Source organism: Ixodes scapularis, unplaced genomic scaffold, assembly GCF_016920785.2.
Source record: "Ixodes scapularis isolate PalLabHiFi unplaced genomic scaffold, ASM1692078v2 PGA_scaffold1__304_contigs__length_218370807, whole genome shotgun sequence".
Classification (NCBI taxonomy): Eukaryota; Metazoa; Arthropoda; class Arachnida; order Ixodida; family Ixodidae; genus Ixodes; species Ixodes scapularis.
This window is the reverse complement of record NW_024609846.1, coordinates 189,688,471-189,703,906: the sequence shown is the minus strand read 5'-3', so window position 1 is coordinate 189,703,906 and position 15,436 is coordinate 189,688,471. Positions and strand designations below refer to the sequence as shown.

At 50.3% G+C, this 15,436-nt stretch overlaps 2 protein-coding genes across 2 annotated transcripts in view; one reads left to right on the top strand and one right to left on the bottom strand.

Annotated features, from left to right (window-relative positions):
• Window positions 1-1,996, top strand: part of LOC120841191 — a 153,685-nt gene extending 151,689 nt beyond the window's left edge. The window contains exons 5-6 of the mRNA XM_042290426.1: window positions 1,697-1,867; window positions 1,991-1,996. Of these exons, the coding sequence (XP_042146360.1) occupies window positions 1,697-1,867; window positions 1,991-1,996 (177 nt within the window). The remainder of the gene's footprint in view (window positions 1-1,696; window positions 1,868-1,990) is intronic.
• A 2,787-nt stretch (window positions 1,997-4,783) lies between these two features.
• On the bottom strand, window positions 4,784-9,172 carry LOC120849798. The gene is made up of 2 exons (XM_040222036.2): window positions 6,083-9,172; window positions 4,784-4,810 (listed from the first exon to the last, which is right to left on the bottom strand). Exons 1-2 carry the CDS (start codon window positions 9,170-9,172, stop codon window positions 4,784-4,786), a joined length of 3,117 nt encoding a protein of 1,038 aa, XP_040077970.2.
• Window positions 9,173-15,436: the final 6,264 nt, after the last annotated feature.

Here is a 15,436-nt window from a genome sequence, read left to right as displayed (position 1 = left end):
GCAGCGACAAAAAAGACAGACACGCGCGCTGCCACTATAAGCTAAGTAGCGCGCTCCTGGCGGTAACTACACAATATGTTTTTACGAGCTCGCCATATTAAACGCTTAGTTTCTGTCTGCCCATAGGTTTCTCATTAATTGTCATTAATGACAATATTCCAAAATTATTTTCGATATTTTTCAGTTTGTCGTGAAAAGACTAATGGAACATCATTTGCTTTCGTTACATCTTTCTTATGTGCTCTGGAATGTTTTTGAGCGTTGTGTAGGAGCCTCAGACGTGTTTTGATTAATGTTTCTTATTTGCATAAAGTTTAGATTAATTTGTCTTTACACAGGAAGTGAAAGCCACGGTTTTTCTCGTTTATTTCTTTGGAAGATCTTGGATTGTATGCGAGATTCGGTCAGTTTCTTAATTTTTTTTGTGAACAATTTTCATGGCTAGTGAAGACCTCTTTCTACGCTGAAGTTCATAAAGAAGGCAATATTCTCAAAAGTTCACAGAAAATCCTCTTTGGATTACCTTGCCCACATAGCAAAACCTCATATCGAAGTATTGGAAACCTGTTCGTCCTGCTCTATAAGAGATCACCCACAACGGCGCGGTGCACTTATACCTTCGATACAATTCATAAAGGAAAGAAACACGAGATATTGGTCAGTGAGGACCGAAAATAGTTTTTTTTTTTTATAGAACATACTGACCAAGTAAGAAAAGATAAACAATGAAGTAATTAAAATGTATAAAAAGTAAAAACGATTGATTGATGCTGGAGGCAGTGGCACTAACCATGTTCGGAAGATTAAGGTCCCTTCCAACGATAATGAAACTATCAAGAGTGGCAAACACTATATAACTCAACTTCTAAATATTATTTTGTCACAAATGACAATTGGTGAGGCGACGAAAACTGACGCAAACTAAACGTTTAATGGGGCGAACTTGCGCCCAAAACAAAATATAAAGACGCGTGAGTCGCAGGCGTCGATGGCGGCGAAACAGCAGGATTGAACACTGGGGCGAGACTGACTCCGGCTCGCCACGCGGAGCACCTTATGTACACGCGTGGGCTTCGGGAACATTCGGCGCAGAACTTTCGGAGCGTAGAAGACTCGGAACTCGATCACACAACAATGCTCTCGAACTTACAAGAACGCCAAGTTGAAAAAATAAAAAAAACAACATTCCGCTGACTGGAATCGAGCCTATAAATTCTTCGCGAAAGTCAAGCACTGTAACCATTCCCCCCGCACGCGCATACTCACTCGGCGACGCGCGTGGCAATGTACAGTAGGGGGCAGTAATAGGTGAACACTGCAAGAGTGGTGAGCACCTACTACCGCCATGGTGACTGTTTTACGAGACATTGAGAGCTTGGAAACTTACTCTTACTCTTAAAAGGCAAGTCAGTGAACTCGTCGAAAAGCGAATTAACCTTAATTTTGAAATATACCTGGCCTTTTCTCTGCGTCAGTTTGCTTCGTGGAACAGGCGTCGTCACATTGGGAAAGAGAAATAAATCGCACCTCAGAAGTAAATCGCCGCCTAAAGAATATTTGCTATTTTACCCTTGAATAATAAGTAAATAAAGAAGTCCATGGGACAGGAGACGGGAAAAAGTGGCATATGGCGGCGTCGTAGTGAGGCGAGCATAACCTTACAGAGGTTTATTTTAATTTCATCATATTACCGCAGGTGGATGCTTTGGACTATGTGAAATGGAAACAACAGTTCACCCAGCGACAACTCATGGTGTCGTTTTCAATGGCCACTGTTTGGTCCACGAAGCAGAATCGAAAAGATTATCCTCAACATTACAGCCTCGGAGCGAGCTGCACGCACTTTCGAATTGATTCTATGTACAAGGTAAGTGACTTGCTCATTACAGTGAATGATTCATTGTAGACACCGTGATTAAATGGCTGGATTTCGGACTTGGCGAAACGTTCAAGTGGTGAATGCCGTGATCGCACTTTCACTCCTTTTTAGGCATGAAATGCTCTTTTACAAAGCCCTCTCTCTTCGACCGCAGAGGTTTGTCTCTCCGTTCATCCGTCCTCCGTCCATTCGTCCGTCTGCTCGTCCGTTCATGCATTCTCCGCTAAATCTTGCGGGAAAATAGACGCCAATTCTCATGAGGTCACGTGACCGCTACAACAAGTTAAAGCATTGACGTTACGTGACCTATATGTTAATTTCGGTTTGCCCGCAAAGTTTTAGAGGGGAAATGGACGTGGACTAAAGACCAAGTAGGATTCCCCCATAAGTTTTGCGGGGAAGTTGTCATGACGACGCCACGTGACATCTACAAGATTTATTTTCCCCGATAAATTTAGTGGGGAAATGTGGAACATTTCTACTCGGACGTCACCACCTAGAATTGCGGAACTTTTGGTATGTGAGAAACATCGTTTGCTGTCGCCCCACCACTAAGGGGATCTCTCGGTTTAACCGCCAATGTCTATCATTCTCGTTTTGGCGTTTCCATATTATTTTACTAGTTCCAGGTTAGAATGCCTTGCTTTCATCTCGCATACCGGATTTGTCAACGCGTGACTGGGAACAAAGGTAAACAAAAAGGCTTCATACGTCGCGTGACACACCAATTTCCTCTCCCCACCCCATCCCTGTCTTCCCTCCCTCTCTCTTCCCATCCCCGCCTCCCGCGGTGTCATCCTCATCTCCGTTCCTTCCTCAGCTCAAAGTCAGCGTTCCGCGTGTGTACACCTTCTCTGTCAGTGTCGGTGTTCGCGCTGTTTTTTACACTTTTACAAAGCTACAACTAGCCCAACCTGCCACAGTGCCTTGGCCATCTCTCCTTTTCAACTGCGTCCGATTCTCTACCGCTCCTCCCCTCCCCATCTTCTTCCTATCCTTTCCACATTCTTCCACGGCGCCCTCCTCCTACCCCTCCTTTTTTTTCCATATCTCCCTTTTACTCCTTGTCACCGGAAAAATTCAGTTTCACTGCAGAATTTAATGGTGAATTTTTTGTGACCCACCAAACTGTAATCACCTCTCCTCCCCTCTTCTTTAATTTTCTCAATCTCCTACAGTGCCCTCTGTTCACTTTTACCTCAATTCTCCCTCTCCCGAAAAAGGCCGCCAGGGTGCCGAGGCGAGTGGATGTGGCTCCGCATCGCTCCGTTTTCTGAGCCCGTTTTCTGCGAATTGTGACGCCGGGAACCAAGAAAGTGATCGCTACTGGACGCAACAAGTGAAGCGACACGAGTGGCCACTCTGAGGACTTTTCTGCCATTCTACAAAACTTTGAAGTCTCGACAGAGCGGTTAGGCTTAGCAATCCTCGGCTGCTCGGCCTAAAGGCCCATACGCACATTCGCGTTTGAGCGCGGTGCGTTCCGTAGCGGCAAGCGGACGCGTTGCGTTGCGAAGACCGCTTCCGCCAAGCTTGTACGCACAGTTGCGTTGACACGCAGTCAACCGCAGTCAAGAGCCAATAAGAACGCGCTATCGTCGCTAGTGGCTCACCAATAGTAAGCGAAATCCAAGGCAACATGGCGGCGCACGGCGACAGCGTCGGTGTTCGATCTTGGGACAATCTCGCCGGCTTCCTCGACGTTTTGTCAAGCTTGAACCATCGCAGCCTTGGAGAATACAGTCCCCACCGCTCCCGAAAACGAAAAAGCAAGCACTGCGACCGGCGAACCGGATACGTCTCGCCGAGTCGGCCGGGTGGGGCGAGCGAACACGTCACCCCCTCTCCTCTTTCGGCTTCTGATTGGTCGAACGCACCCGAACGCACCGCAACGCTTCGGAAAGTTGAGCGAGTCTCTACTCGCTTGCGTCGCGCTACCGAGCGTTGCGGGAAGGCGCGCGTCGCTCTGCAAGCGACCGCGCCTGGCCGCAAGGACTCCGCAACGCACTCAAACGCGTTCAAACGCTTATGTGCGTATGGCCCTTAACGGTTTACCGCCGCCGCCAAGAGGGCTATGGCGGGCCCGACCTACGTGGACGGAAGGACGGCCATGATGGTCGACGGGGACGCCCTTTCACCGGGTGAAGCAGGTGCAACTGCTGGCTGGCAGGTGCCTGGAGCGCCACGGAAAGGAGCAAGATCGGAGCCGGAATCGGCGCGAGATTCAAAAGGACTGAGACGAAATCTCCTCACGAAGATTCTCAATTCGAGCCGTATGCCGCGACTCCCGAAGGATGAAACCAAAGTGATCATTCGCCCTGGCGGGGGAATTAATCTGATGGTGTGATGGGAATGGATAAGGAAGGAACTCAGAATTCCGGAGCGGTGGTTGTAAGAAGAAAGATGTTATTTACAGAGTAAGGAATTAAAAATAAAAGTCAGATAGAGTAGGAAAACACAAGTTACGAGAGTCATCAAAATATGTACAAAGTTCAGTCCGCCGACTTCGCTTACGGCCCACACGATGTTATTGCCGAGAAGACGCCTCGTCGTCGTAACGTTTTGGTTCAGGAGCCTGGCAGGCTGGGTCGGCCCAGGCGTAGGGTTGCTGGCTGCAGCTTGGCTAACGGCGGCGGTCCACGGTGTGCAGGTTCAAAGTCCCCACGGGCCTTTTGGCGCCCGTCGGAATCTTCCTAGACTGCCGGGACCGCTGGTGTTGAGCCGGGTGCCGATGCCCAACCGCCTTTTTCGAGCGCCTCGAGCGTGTGTGACGTTCACTCTCCTCGTGTTGTCCTCCTCTTCTTTTTTCTTATTCTCATTCCCTGATACGGTCTTGCAGTCTTCTTCATCTTTGGTTATTCATGTGTTGACAGCGTTCATCTGCGTTGTCTTCCTCGTCGTTTGTTAGCCCATATCATCACATTCACCCCCCTTTTAAAGACAATTGTTTAAATAAGATCGAACAACACAATGTAAAGACCAAAATGTTACACACTTTGGAAAAGGAAAAAAAAACAATTGTTTCACCTAAATAGATGCACTCACAACTATTTGAGTAATCTCATCCTTTACGGAAGCGTATTATAGTCGGCTCAAATAGTCAGCCCCAAAGTTCTGACTGCCCCGAATGTACATGACATGAAAATCGTATTCAGCCAGCAGCAGACTCCATCGCAGCACGCGACTGTTGAGTTGTTTGGCAGAGTGAATGTATTGTAAGGGTTGATGGTCGCTTTGAACCGTGAAGTGTTTTCCAAACAGAAATAGGTGAAATTTCTGCACCGCCCATAGAAGGGCGAGACACTCTCGCTCGATTGCTGAATATGCAACTTCTCGCGGCAACAACTGCCGGCTAGCATACGCAACAGGGTGCATCATCCGATCGTGCTCTTGCATTAGCACAGCACCCAAGCATCTTCCCGAAGCGTCTGTTCTCAGGATGAAAGCCCTCGAAAGATCCGGAGACTTCAAAATCGGTTTGTTGGAGAGGGATTTCTTTAGCTCCTCAAAAGCTTTGGCGTGTTTGTCTTCCCAGATGACTTTGATGGGTGCTTTTTTCTTTGTCAGTTCCGTTAGAGGGAGCGACGTCTCAGCGTAATGGGGAATAAATTCCCGGTAATATCCCGTTAATCCTAGGAACGATCTGACTTCCGTCTTTGTTTGCGGTCTCTTAGCGCCTTGAATTTTCTCCAAAGTCTCGGTTAACGGCTCAAACGTTCCTTGTCCTACTCGATGTCCGAGAAATGTTATCCGGGAGAAGCCGATCTCTGTCTTCTTTGGCTTGATGGTAAGTCCAGCTTGTTTTACCCTCGTTAAAAATTGTCTCAGGGTTTTCGCGTGTTCCTCCCAGTTGGAAGTTGCGATTAGTACATCATCAAAATAATGATGTGTGTTTGGTACTCCATCCAGGACTTCCCTCATTAAACGAGTGAATACAGCTGGGGCTGTTTTTATGCCGAAGGGCATGAACTTGAAACGATATAACCCTGACATCGTTGAAAACGCAGTCGCGTCCTCCGATCCGTGTGCCATTGGCACTTGCCAGTAACCTTTCGCAAAATCACATTTGGAAAAGTACTTCTTTGTGCTGACTTGAGCAAACATCATGTCGACTCGGGGTATCGGTTCGCAATCAGGTACGAGCACCTGATTTAGTTGTCGAAAATCGATGCATAATCGGGTCGTCTTGTCCTTCTTCTTTACTACCACCACGGGTGAGTTGTAGGGCGAGTCGCATTTCTCAATTATGCCGAGACTCAGCATGTCACCTATCTCTTTTTCTACTGCTTCCTGTAGCGCAAAGGCGAGGGGGTACTGTCGAACTTGAACTGGCACATCTGTTGTTAGTTTCAGCTGGCATTTTACGAGATTGGTTCGACCCGGAAGATCCGAGAATACTTCTTGGAACGACTCTAGCAATTCTTCCACCTCTGTGACCTGTTCTTCTGAGAGTTCTTCTGATTTCCGCACATCATTGTGGTCTTGCTGACGCCGAAGGCCGACATGGGGGACCTCCTGTTCTTCACCTTCCTCTTCTACTGCGAGGCCAGCCAAGACTTGTTCAGGAGCGCCCAGAACTTCTCTCTCCTCATACTTTTTGAGCATATTGACGTGGAATAATGTCGTCTTTCCTCCAAGGTCTATTACGTAATCCAGTTCATTCCTTCTCTCCACCACTCGGAATGGTCCCTTCCATTGCAGAATCAGTTTATTTTTGTCAGTTGGTAACAAGATCAGCACTGGATCTCCCTCTTGCAGTTCGCGTACACGACTCTTCTTGTCGTAATATCCCTTTTGCGTCTTCTGGGCTTTTCTTAGTTCTTCGTGGGCAACTTTGCACGTGTCTTCCAGCCTCTTCCAAAGATCGACCATGTACCCGTAGGTTGTTTTCGTCTCAGGGTCGATGTTCTCGTTAGTCCACAGTTCTTTTAAAACTGCCATGGGACCCCGAATATATCTCCCGTAAAGCAGATCAAACGGGGAGAACCCCAAACTACTGTGTGGGACTTCCCGATATGCGAAAAGCAACAGGGTCAGGTACCGATCCCAGCATCGTGGCTTTTCTTGGCACATCCTCCGAATCATTTGTTTTAATGTCCCATTCAGCCGCTCGACAAGTCCATTACCCATAGGATGGTAGGGCGTGGTAGTCAACTGTCTCAGCGATAACAGGCGACTGATCTCCTTCATCAAGCCTGACGTGGAGCAGGACCCCCGATCACTTAGGACTTCTTGGGGTAGGCCTACTCGTGAAAACTTTTGAAGAAGGCCCTCTGCAACCTCTGTTGTCTCCATGCTCTTCAAGGCGACAGCATCTGGATATCTGGTGGCAAAATCAATCATCGTCAATATATATCTGTTGCCATTTTCTGAACTCGGCTTGATTGGTCCGATGATGTCTATGCCGACTCGTTGGAAGGGTGTCCCTATGATTTCCATGGTTCCAAGGGGCGCCCTGGCCACCAAGTGCTTGGGAACAGTCCTCTGGCAAATGTCACACGATTTTACAAATCGTTTTATTTCTGCCGTTACTCCCGGCCAGTAGAATTCTTCTTGTACACGATCAGTGGTTTTCTTTGTTCCCTGATGGCCGGCCATAATTCCTTCATGTGCCAATTTGAGCACGATCATTCGAAAGTCTCTTGGTACTACTAACTGTTCCCATTCCTTACGGGACGGTGTTCGATATCTCCTGTAGAGGATTCCGTCATGTAACACGAATTCCGATTCGTGTGCCTTTTCTGAACCGAACTTTCTCCCGATGGAAGCAAAGCACTTATTTAGCGTTTCGTCGTTCTCCTGAGCCATTCTCAGCTTTCTTTTATCAACTTCTGTTGGCTCCACCGACATGACTGGTAACTCGGAAATGTTTTTCTTGCCTGGCGCCTTTCCTAGCGCCCCTGCGCAATCACTTACTTTCTCCAAGACCTTACAGTCTTTCTCTTCACGTTTCTCGCTCATCGCGAGTTCTTTAGCAGTTTCTCCTCCTACTGCCGTCTGATCAGTTTCGATTTCCGCTTCTCTCGCTTTAGACACTATTTGTCCTCTGTCACAATCCCATTCTTCATCGGGATCATCGATCCTCCTCACTCCTTTAATATTTCCGAGTACCAAGTCATATAACGGGTTATCCATACACTTCGCCACCAAGCTGCCTGTGAAGTATGGTGTTTTTACTTCAATCTCCGCCTCTGGTAAATATTTAATCGTCCTGTCCAGAAGAAAAACTGGACTGGAAAAGCCAGTTAGCTTGTTATCTGGAACCAGGCTTCTTTTTACAACAACTGTGTTGCAGCCGCTGTCTCTGAGGGCCGTTACCGTTCGACCTCCCACTTCTCCTCTCACCACTGGCATATCGTCTACTAAGAAACGTGGAGGTTTTCCAACTGCCATATTTACTACTGGGATTTTGTCCCCGTTTTTTAACAAGACATAAGCCTTTTCTGATTCGGTTTCGTCAGCGGTCGTTAACACACAGGAAGCCTGGGAAGCCTTGTCTTTTTCTCGGTCTGACTTCCAGTTACAAGCTTCTGCTTTGTGCCCAGCCTTTCCACACCTCCAACACGCAGAAGGACGCGGAGCCTTGGAACTCGTCCAGCAATCGGCTGCTCTATGACCAGGTTTGTTGCAGAGGTAGCATCGACTGGCTACCCTTATAGAATGCTGTGTTTTATTGCCTTCTTTCCCACAGCCTCCACTCTTGTGGTCCGAATCATCTCTCAATTTAAAGAGGCTAGTCTGTCCCTGTGCTTCAAGAAAGTGGTCTGCGGTTGTCGCCAGATTCTCCAGGGACCTGCAGTTTCTTTCTTTTAGGAATATAGATAGCTTTGTGTTGCATCTCTTCAGGAACTGCTCTGAGACTATCAGGTCCCTTAACCCTTCATACGTCTTAGGGGTTTCTCCTGTCTCGATCCAACGGTCAAAGTATCCCAATAGTCGAGCCGCGAACTGTCTCCCTGTCTCCGCATCTTCGGGTTTGCCATCCCTGAATTTCTCGCGGTACCCTTCGGTCGTATAGCGAAACCGCTGTAGCAGGCTTAGCTTGACTTTTGCGTAGTCTAAGGACTCCTCAGGAGTCATCCTGCCAACTACAGTCAGGGCCTCGCCGGTGAGGCACAAGCTTAATGACAATGCCCATTTGGCAGGAGGCCAGTTTTGGCTGCTTGCGACTCTTTCAAAACGCTGGAGGAAAGCATCCAAGTCGTCTCGTTTATCATTGAATGGTGGAATGAGTTTATGAGGGCTGCGACAATTGGCTTGCGCTTCCTGATTTTCTGCCCCACCGGTACCCATCTCGTTTTCATTGCGATCTGAACTGGTACTGTCTCGCAGTCGGAGTCGCAGTTCTAACACTTCCCGCTCCTGTTGTAATCTACGGATCTCGCGATCAGCCGCGTCCTGTGCCTCTTTAGCTGACTCCCGTGCTTCGTCTCGTAACAGGTGGCGTTCTTCGCGTTGCCGGTTGCGTTCTTGCTCAACCCAGTCGCGAAGCTCTCCCCCAGTATATCCCAGTTCTTTACCCAGAGCTACTATCTTTTCCGGATCCATACTCATTTCTCTTACAGCACCGTCCTGGAATTCTGCTCTCTATAAGATGTTAGGAAGAGAGGTCCTGTCGCGGACGCCAGATTGTGATGGGAATGGATAAGGAAGGAACTCAGAATTCCGGAGCGGTGGTTGTAAGAAGAAAGATGTTATTTACAGAGTAAGGAATTAAAAATAAAAGTCAGATAGAGTAGGAAAACACAAGTTACAAGAGTCATCAAAATATGTACAAAGTTCAGTCCGCCGACTTCGCTTACGGCCCACACGATGTTATTGCCGAGAAGACGCCTCGTTGTCGTAACGTTTTGGTTCAGGAGCCTGGCAGGCTGGGTCGGCCCAGGCGTAGGGTTGCTGGCTGCAGCTTGGCTAACGGCGGCGGTCCACGGTGTGCAGGTTCAAAGTCCCCACCGGCCTGTTGGCGCCCGTCGGAATCTTCCTAGACTGCCGGGACCGCTGGTGTTGAGCCGGGTGCCGATGCCCAACCGCCTTTTTCGAGCGCCTCGAGCGTGTGTGACGTTCACTCTCCTCGTGTTGTCCTCCTCTTCTTTTTTCTTATTCTCATTCCCTGATACGGTCTTGCAGTCTTCTTCATCTTTGGTTATTCATGTGTTGACAGCGTTCATCTGCGTTGTCTTCCTCGTCGTTTGTTCAGCCCATATCATCACAGATGGCTACACCTCGATCCGTAATCACTACAGCTATCGTTCAAGCGGCGGGTATCCGTGCAGAAAAGTGGGGACTCATCACGATGTGCCCCAATGTTAGGCAGAGCATTGTCGTCGCAAGCTAAAAGGATCAAGGAATCATGCAAGCCCTGTTAGGGGTGGACTCCATTACGCTAGGAGAGAGACCAAGACCCACGAACACCTACGTGGCCGCACCGCACGACACGGCCAAGGTAGTCATCAAGGGTATTTCGACCTCGAAAACTGCCGATGAAATGAGACGCAAGCCGGTCACGAACCGTAACCCAACGGTGGTGGATGCTCACCGACTCGGAAACACCACGGTGGTGAGTGTACTATTCCAAGGAGACGGAGTTCCATACCCAGTCTTCTATGGTCACACCATTCTCGAGTGTAGGCTGTACAGAAAGCAAGTCGACAAGTGTTGGAAATGTTGCCGAGTCGGCCACAGGCAAGACGTCTGCCCGGACCCAACTAACAAGATTTGCGGCAAGTGCGGAATGAAAGGCGATCAAGAAGGACACCCCTGCACTCCCAAGTGCATCCTGTGGGGGGGCGCTTACGAGTCGGCAAGCAAGGAATGCCCTCCCCGCTTCCGCATACCGTATATAATCAAGAAACAGCAGTACGAGAACTGGCAACCGCCACGAGCAATCTTCAAGGAGGAAGACTTCCCGCCCCTCGGAGGCTCCGAGGGTAGACGGCGTTTCAGATTCAGAACCAGGAGACGAGGCAGGGCACCGTCTAAGACCCCGAGCAACCGTAACTCAAGATCACAGTCAAGATCTACATAGAGAACTAGAATGAGCTCGGCATCGTGATTCAACACCTACCGCAATGGTGGAGGAGCCCCGCAAGGAAGAGACAAGGTGAGCTGGAGTGATGCTGTTTCCTCTCGGAACACCAGGGATGTCAGAGAAGAAACCATAGAGAACCTTAAACACGAAAATCAAGAACCTAGAATCAGAATAGACACACTTACCAAGGCAGTCTCAGATCTCACTAAACAAGCCGGCGGCAATGTACCGCGGACTAGGAACACACAACCCACTGAAATCTAGCACACGCCAGGCAATCGGGCTGTCAAGACATCTTCCAACGATGAGCTAGCTCGCGTCATCAACACCCTCTCTGCCCGCCTCGCGGTACTAGAGGAATCAGCTCCAGCAAGGCGCAAAGCGGTTGCTGTCGCAACAGCCGGGTCAGCCAGCTCTAACCAGCAATAATGACCAGAAAGCAGAATCGCAAACACCGTCTAAGAATCTGGCAGTGGAATGGTCATTACTTCAAATAGAAATTGGCAGTCCTAGAAACCTTCATACAGAATACACACCCGACCAGATGTAATCGCACTGCAGGAGACCTATCACAACTTAGACACACCGAGACTCAAAGGTTACAAGACACTTAAGAATATTTCTGATTCCCAACATAGCAACTCCTCCAACAGTCTCCTGATCCTGGTCAGGAAACCATTGGTGGCCAGGATAATCCCGCTCAACAAGAGCTCACGCAACATGCGAGTAGACATTATTCCCAGACACCGAACTCAAAACAGCTTATTCGTTTTCAACGGATACAGCTCCCCCCGTGAGAAAGTGGCAGGAGGGTATAGGCTCGCAAAAGATTGGGACTTAGCTATTTCCAAAGCGGGACTCTGTCCTCTAGTCTTGGTTGGCGACTTCCACGCTCCCCACCCTGACTGGGACTACAAATACATCTCCCACAACGGCAACTTCCTCCGCAACAAAATCCAATTGCTGAACCTCAACCTGCTCAACGACTTTACCCCCCCCACCGGAGTCGAAAACTCGATATGCTCGGACACCTCGCCCGACCTCTCCATGTGTCTAAACACTCGCAACCCCTCATGGCTCAACCTCTGGGAAGAGCTAGGTAGTGATCACAGGATCATAGAAACCGCTATATTGTCACGGGTGGTGACCAATAAACAAGAAATGAACAGGAAGAAATAAATGTTTAATGTGGCGAACTTGTGCCAAAATAAAAGGGTAGAAAAGATAATAACAGAGCGTCGCGGGCGTCGAAGTCGGCGTAGCAGCAGAGTCGAACGCTAGGGCGAGACTGACTCGACAAGGTCGCGAGCGGCGTTTTATCTAGAGTGAGTCACTATCTCGAAGATTCGGCGGAGAAGGTTCGGGCGTAGCGCGCTCGGGGCGAGAATGAACGCGCACTTTCTAGAACATCATAAGCAGGGATAAACGATAGAAGTTATGTCCGGAGCAAGAATAAACGAGAAAGTTCTAGAAGTCCGTGACCCTGAGCGCGGCATTATCCCCCCCCCCCCCCTTTAAAAGCACATCCTGCCGATGCCGCACAAAACGAAAAAAAAAAATCCAAAAAAAAAACGACAGCAAAATCGCGAGCCACAGTTCCCAGTTCACAGTTCACTCGTCGACAAGAGTAGAACGTTCTATCGTTCGTAATACGGCTTCAGCCGGACGACGTGCACCACCTCGGGTCGCGGCTGACGTCTCGCAGATGGGCGCGTTCCGTCGGGAAGGACTTCGTAGTTCAGATCGCCGAGCCGTCGGATGATCTTGTAGGGTCCGAAAGAGCGTTTCAGAAGCTTCTCGCTGAGACCGCGGCGACGGATGGGCGTCCACACCCACACCATGTCTCCGGGCTCGAAGTGAACGTCCCTGCGACGAAGGTTGTAGTGGCCAGCGTCGACGCGTTGCTGGTCTTGAATCATGAGTCGGGCGAGCTGGCGGACTTCTTCGGCGCGTTGAGCAACCACCTGGGCGTCGTCGCTTTGATTGTCAGATGGCTCATGGGGCAGCATTGCGTCCAGCATGGTCGTCACCTTCCGACCATGTACCAGCTGGAAAGGGGTGAATCCAGTGGTCTCCTGAACCGCCATATTGTAGGCGAACGTGACGTAGGGCAGCACCTCGTCCCACGTCTTGTGCTCAACGTCGACGTACATAGAGATCATGTCGGCGATTGTCTTGTTCAGTCTTTCCGTCAGCCCGTTGGTCTGCGGGTGGTACGCAGTTGTACGACGGTGGCTGGTGTGACTGAGTCGGAGGATTTCTTGGGTCAGCTGTGCCATGAACGATGATCCGCGATCTGTAATCAAAACTTCTGGAGCGCCGTGCCGGAGGACGATGGACTCGATCAACAACTTGGCGACTTCAACAGCCGTGCCTGCTGGAAGGGCTTTCGTCTCGGCGTACCGTGCGAGATAATCGGTGGCGACGATAATCCAGCGGTTTCCCGACGTTGACGGCGGGAAAGGGCCAAGTAAATCCATTCCGATCTGCTGAAACGGCATACACGGGGGAGAAATCGGGTGCAGAAGTCCTGACGGCTTCGTCGGCGGTTTCTTGCGTCGCTGACGCCCGTGGCATGATCGAATGTATAGGTGAACGGTCTTCGGTAACCTCGGCCAGTAGTACTTTTCTCGAATCCTGGCGAGCGCCCAGCTGTAGCCAAGGTGTCCAGCCGTTGGGTCGTCATGGCATCCTTGGAATATTTCATCTCGAAGGCTGGCAGGAACAACCAACAGCCATGCTGTGTTGTTGTTGACGAAGTTCTCCTTGTACAGTACCCCTTGCCGCTTGGAAAATGTATGCAGGATTGTTAGGAAAGCACAGGGAATCGAACTCGCTTGTCCCTCTAAGTGCTCGATGAGCGCTCGCAGTTCAGGGTCGTCTCGTTGGAGTGCTGCCATGTCGCTGACGTCCAAAGCGCCGAGGAAACACTCATCGTCGTCGTCTTCGATACAGGTAGGTCCGGCCTCGACAGGGGCTCTTGACAGGCAGTCGGCGTCATTGTGCTTCCGGCCGGATTTGTACACAAAGGTCATGTCGAACTCCTGCAGTCGTAGGCTCCACCGGGCGAGGCGTCCGGAGGGGTCTTTCAGACTCGCGAGCCAGCAGAGCGAGTGGTGGTCCGTGACCACGCGAAAAGGACTTCCATACAGATATGGGCGAAACTTTGTTATTGCCCAGACGACAGCAAGGCACTCCTTTTCAGTTGTAGAGTAATTTTTCTCCGCCTTAGACAGCATCCGACTCGCGTATGCGATGACTCGCTCTGCCCCGTCCTGCCTTTGAACTAGCACCGCGCCAAGTCCGGTGTTACTGGCGTCCGTGTGGATCTCTGTATCAGCGAACTGGTCGAAATGGCGAAGAATCGGGGGCGTCTGGAGTCTTCGTTTCAGCTCATCGAATGACCGCTGGTGTTCGTCTGTCCATTCGAACTTTACGGCGTCCTTCGTGAGGTGCGTCAGCGGTGCGGACAGCTTGGCGAAGTCCCGAACAAATCGTCTTTAGTAGGCACAAAGACCGAGGAATCTTCTCACGGCCTTCTTGTCAGACGGCGGCGTAAATGCAGCCATGGCGCGGGTCTTCTCGGGGTCCGAGAGAACACCTTTGTTGCTCACGACGTGGCCAAGGAACTTAAGTTCACCATAGGCGAATCGACACTTTGTCGGCTTGAGTGACAGGCCGGCGGTCTTGATTGCTTGAAGCACGGCTCGAAGTCGTTTCAGGTGCTCGTAGAAACCTCGTGAAAATACCACGACGTCGTCGAGGTAGACGAGGCAGCTCCGCCATTTCAGACCTACCAGGACGGTGTCCATGACACGCTGGAAAGTGGCTGGCGCTGTTCAAAGCCCGAACGGCATCACTTTGATTTCGTACAGTCCGTCGGGAGTGACGAAGGCAGTTTTCTCCCGGTCGCGTTCGTCGACTTCAATCTGCCAGTAGCCACTCTTCAGATCCATCGACGAAAAATATCGGGAGTGGCGCAGTCGGTCTAACGTATCGTCGATGCGGGGGAGCGGATAGACGTCCTTCTTCGTCACAGCGTTCAGTCGACGATAGTCCACGCAGAACCGCAGGGTTCCGTCCTTCTTCTTTACAAGGACGACTGGGGACGCCCATGAACTTTTTGAGGGTTGAATGATGTCGTCGTCGAGCATTTCTTGGACTTGATCCTGGATCACCTTCCTTTCTTTTAAGGAGACTCGATACGGCGACTGATGGACAGGGAGCGCGTCGTCGTCGGTAATAACGCGATGTTTCGCCATTGGTGTTTGGCGAACTTTCGACGACGTGGCAAAACAGTCACGGTATTCAGCGAGGAGATGAACCAGTTGCCGGCGCTTAGGAGCTGGGACCTCGGGGTTGATGTCGATAGGCGGCGGCGGCGTGCTGTTCTGTTGTGACGACGAGGTTTCTTCGGAGGCTGCGGTGACCACGGCTGGCGCTTGAAACTCCTCAATGTGGCCCACAGTGGTACCCTTCGTTAGGTGCTGCAGCTCCTCTCGGAAGTTTGTCACAAGAACAGTTGTACG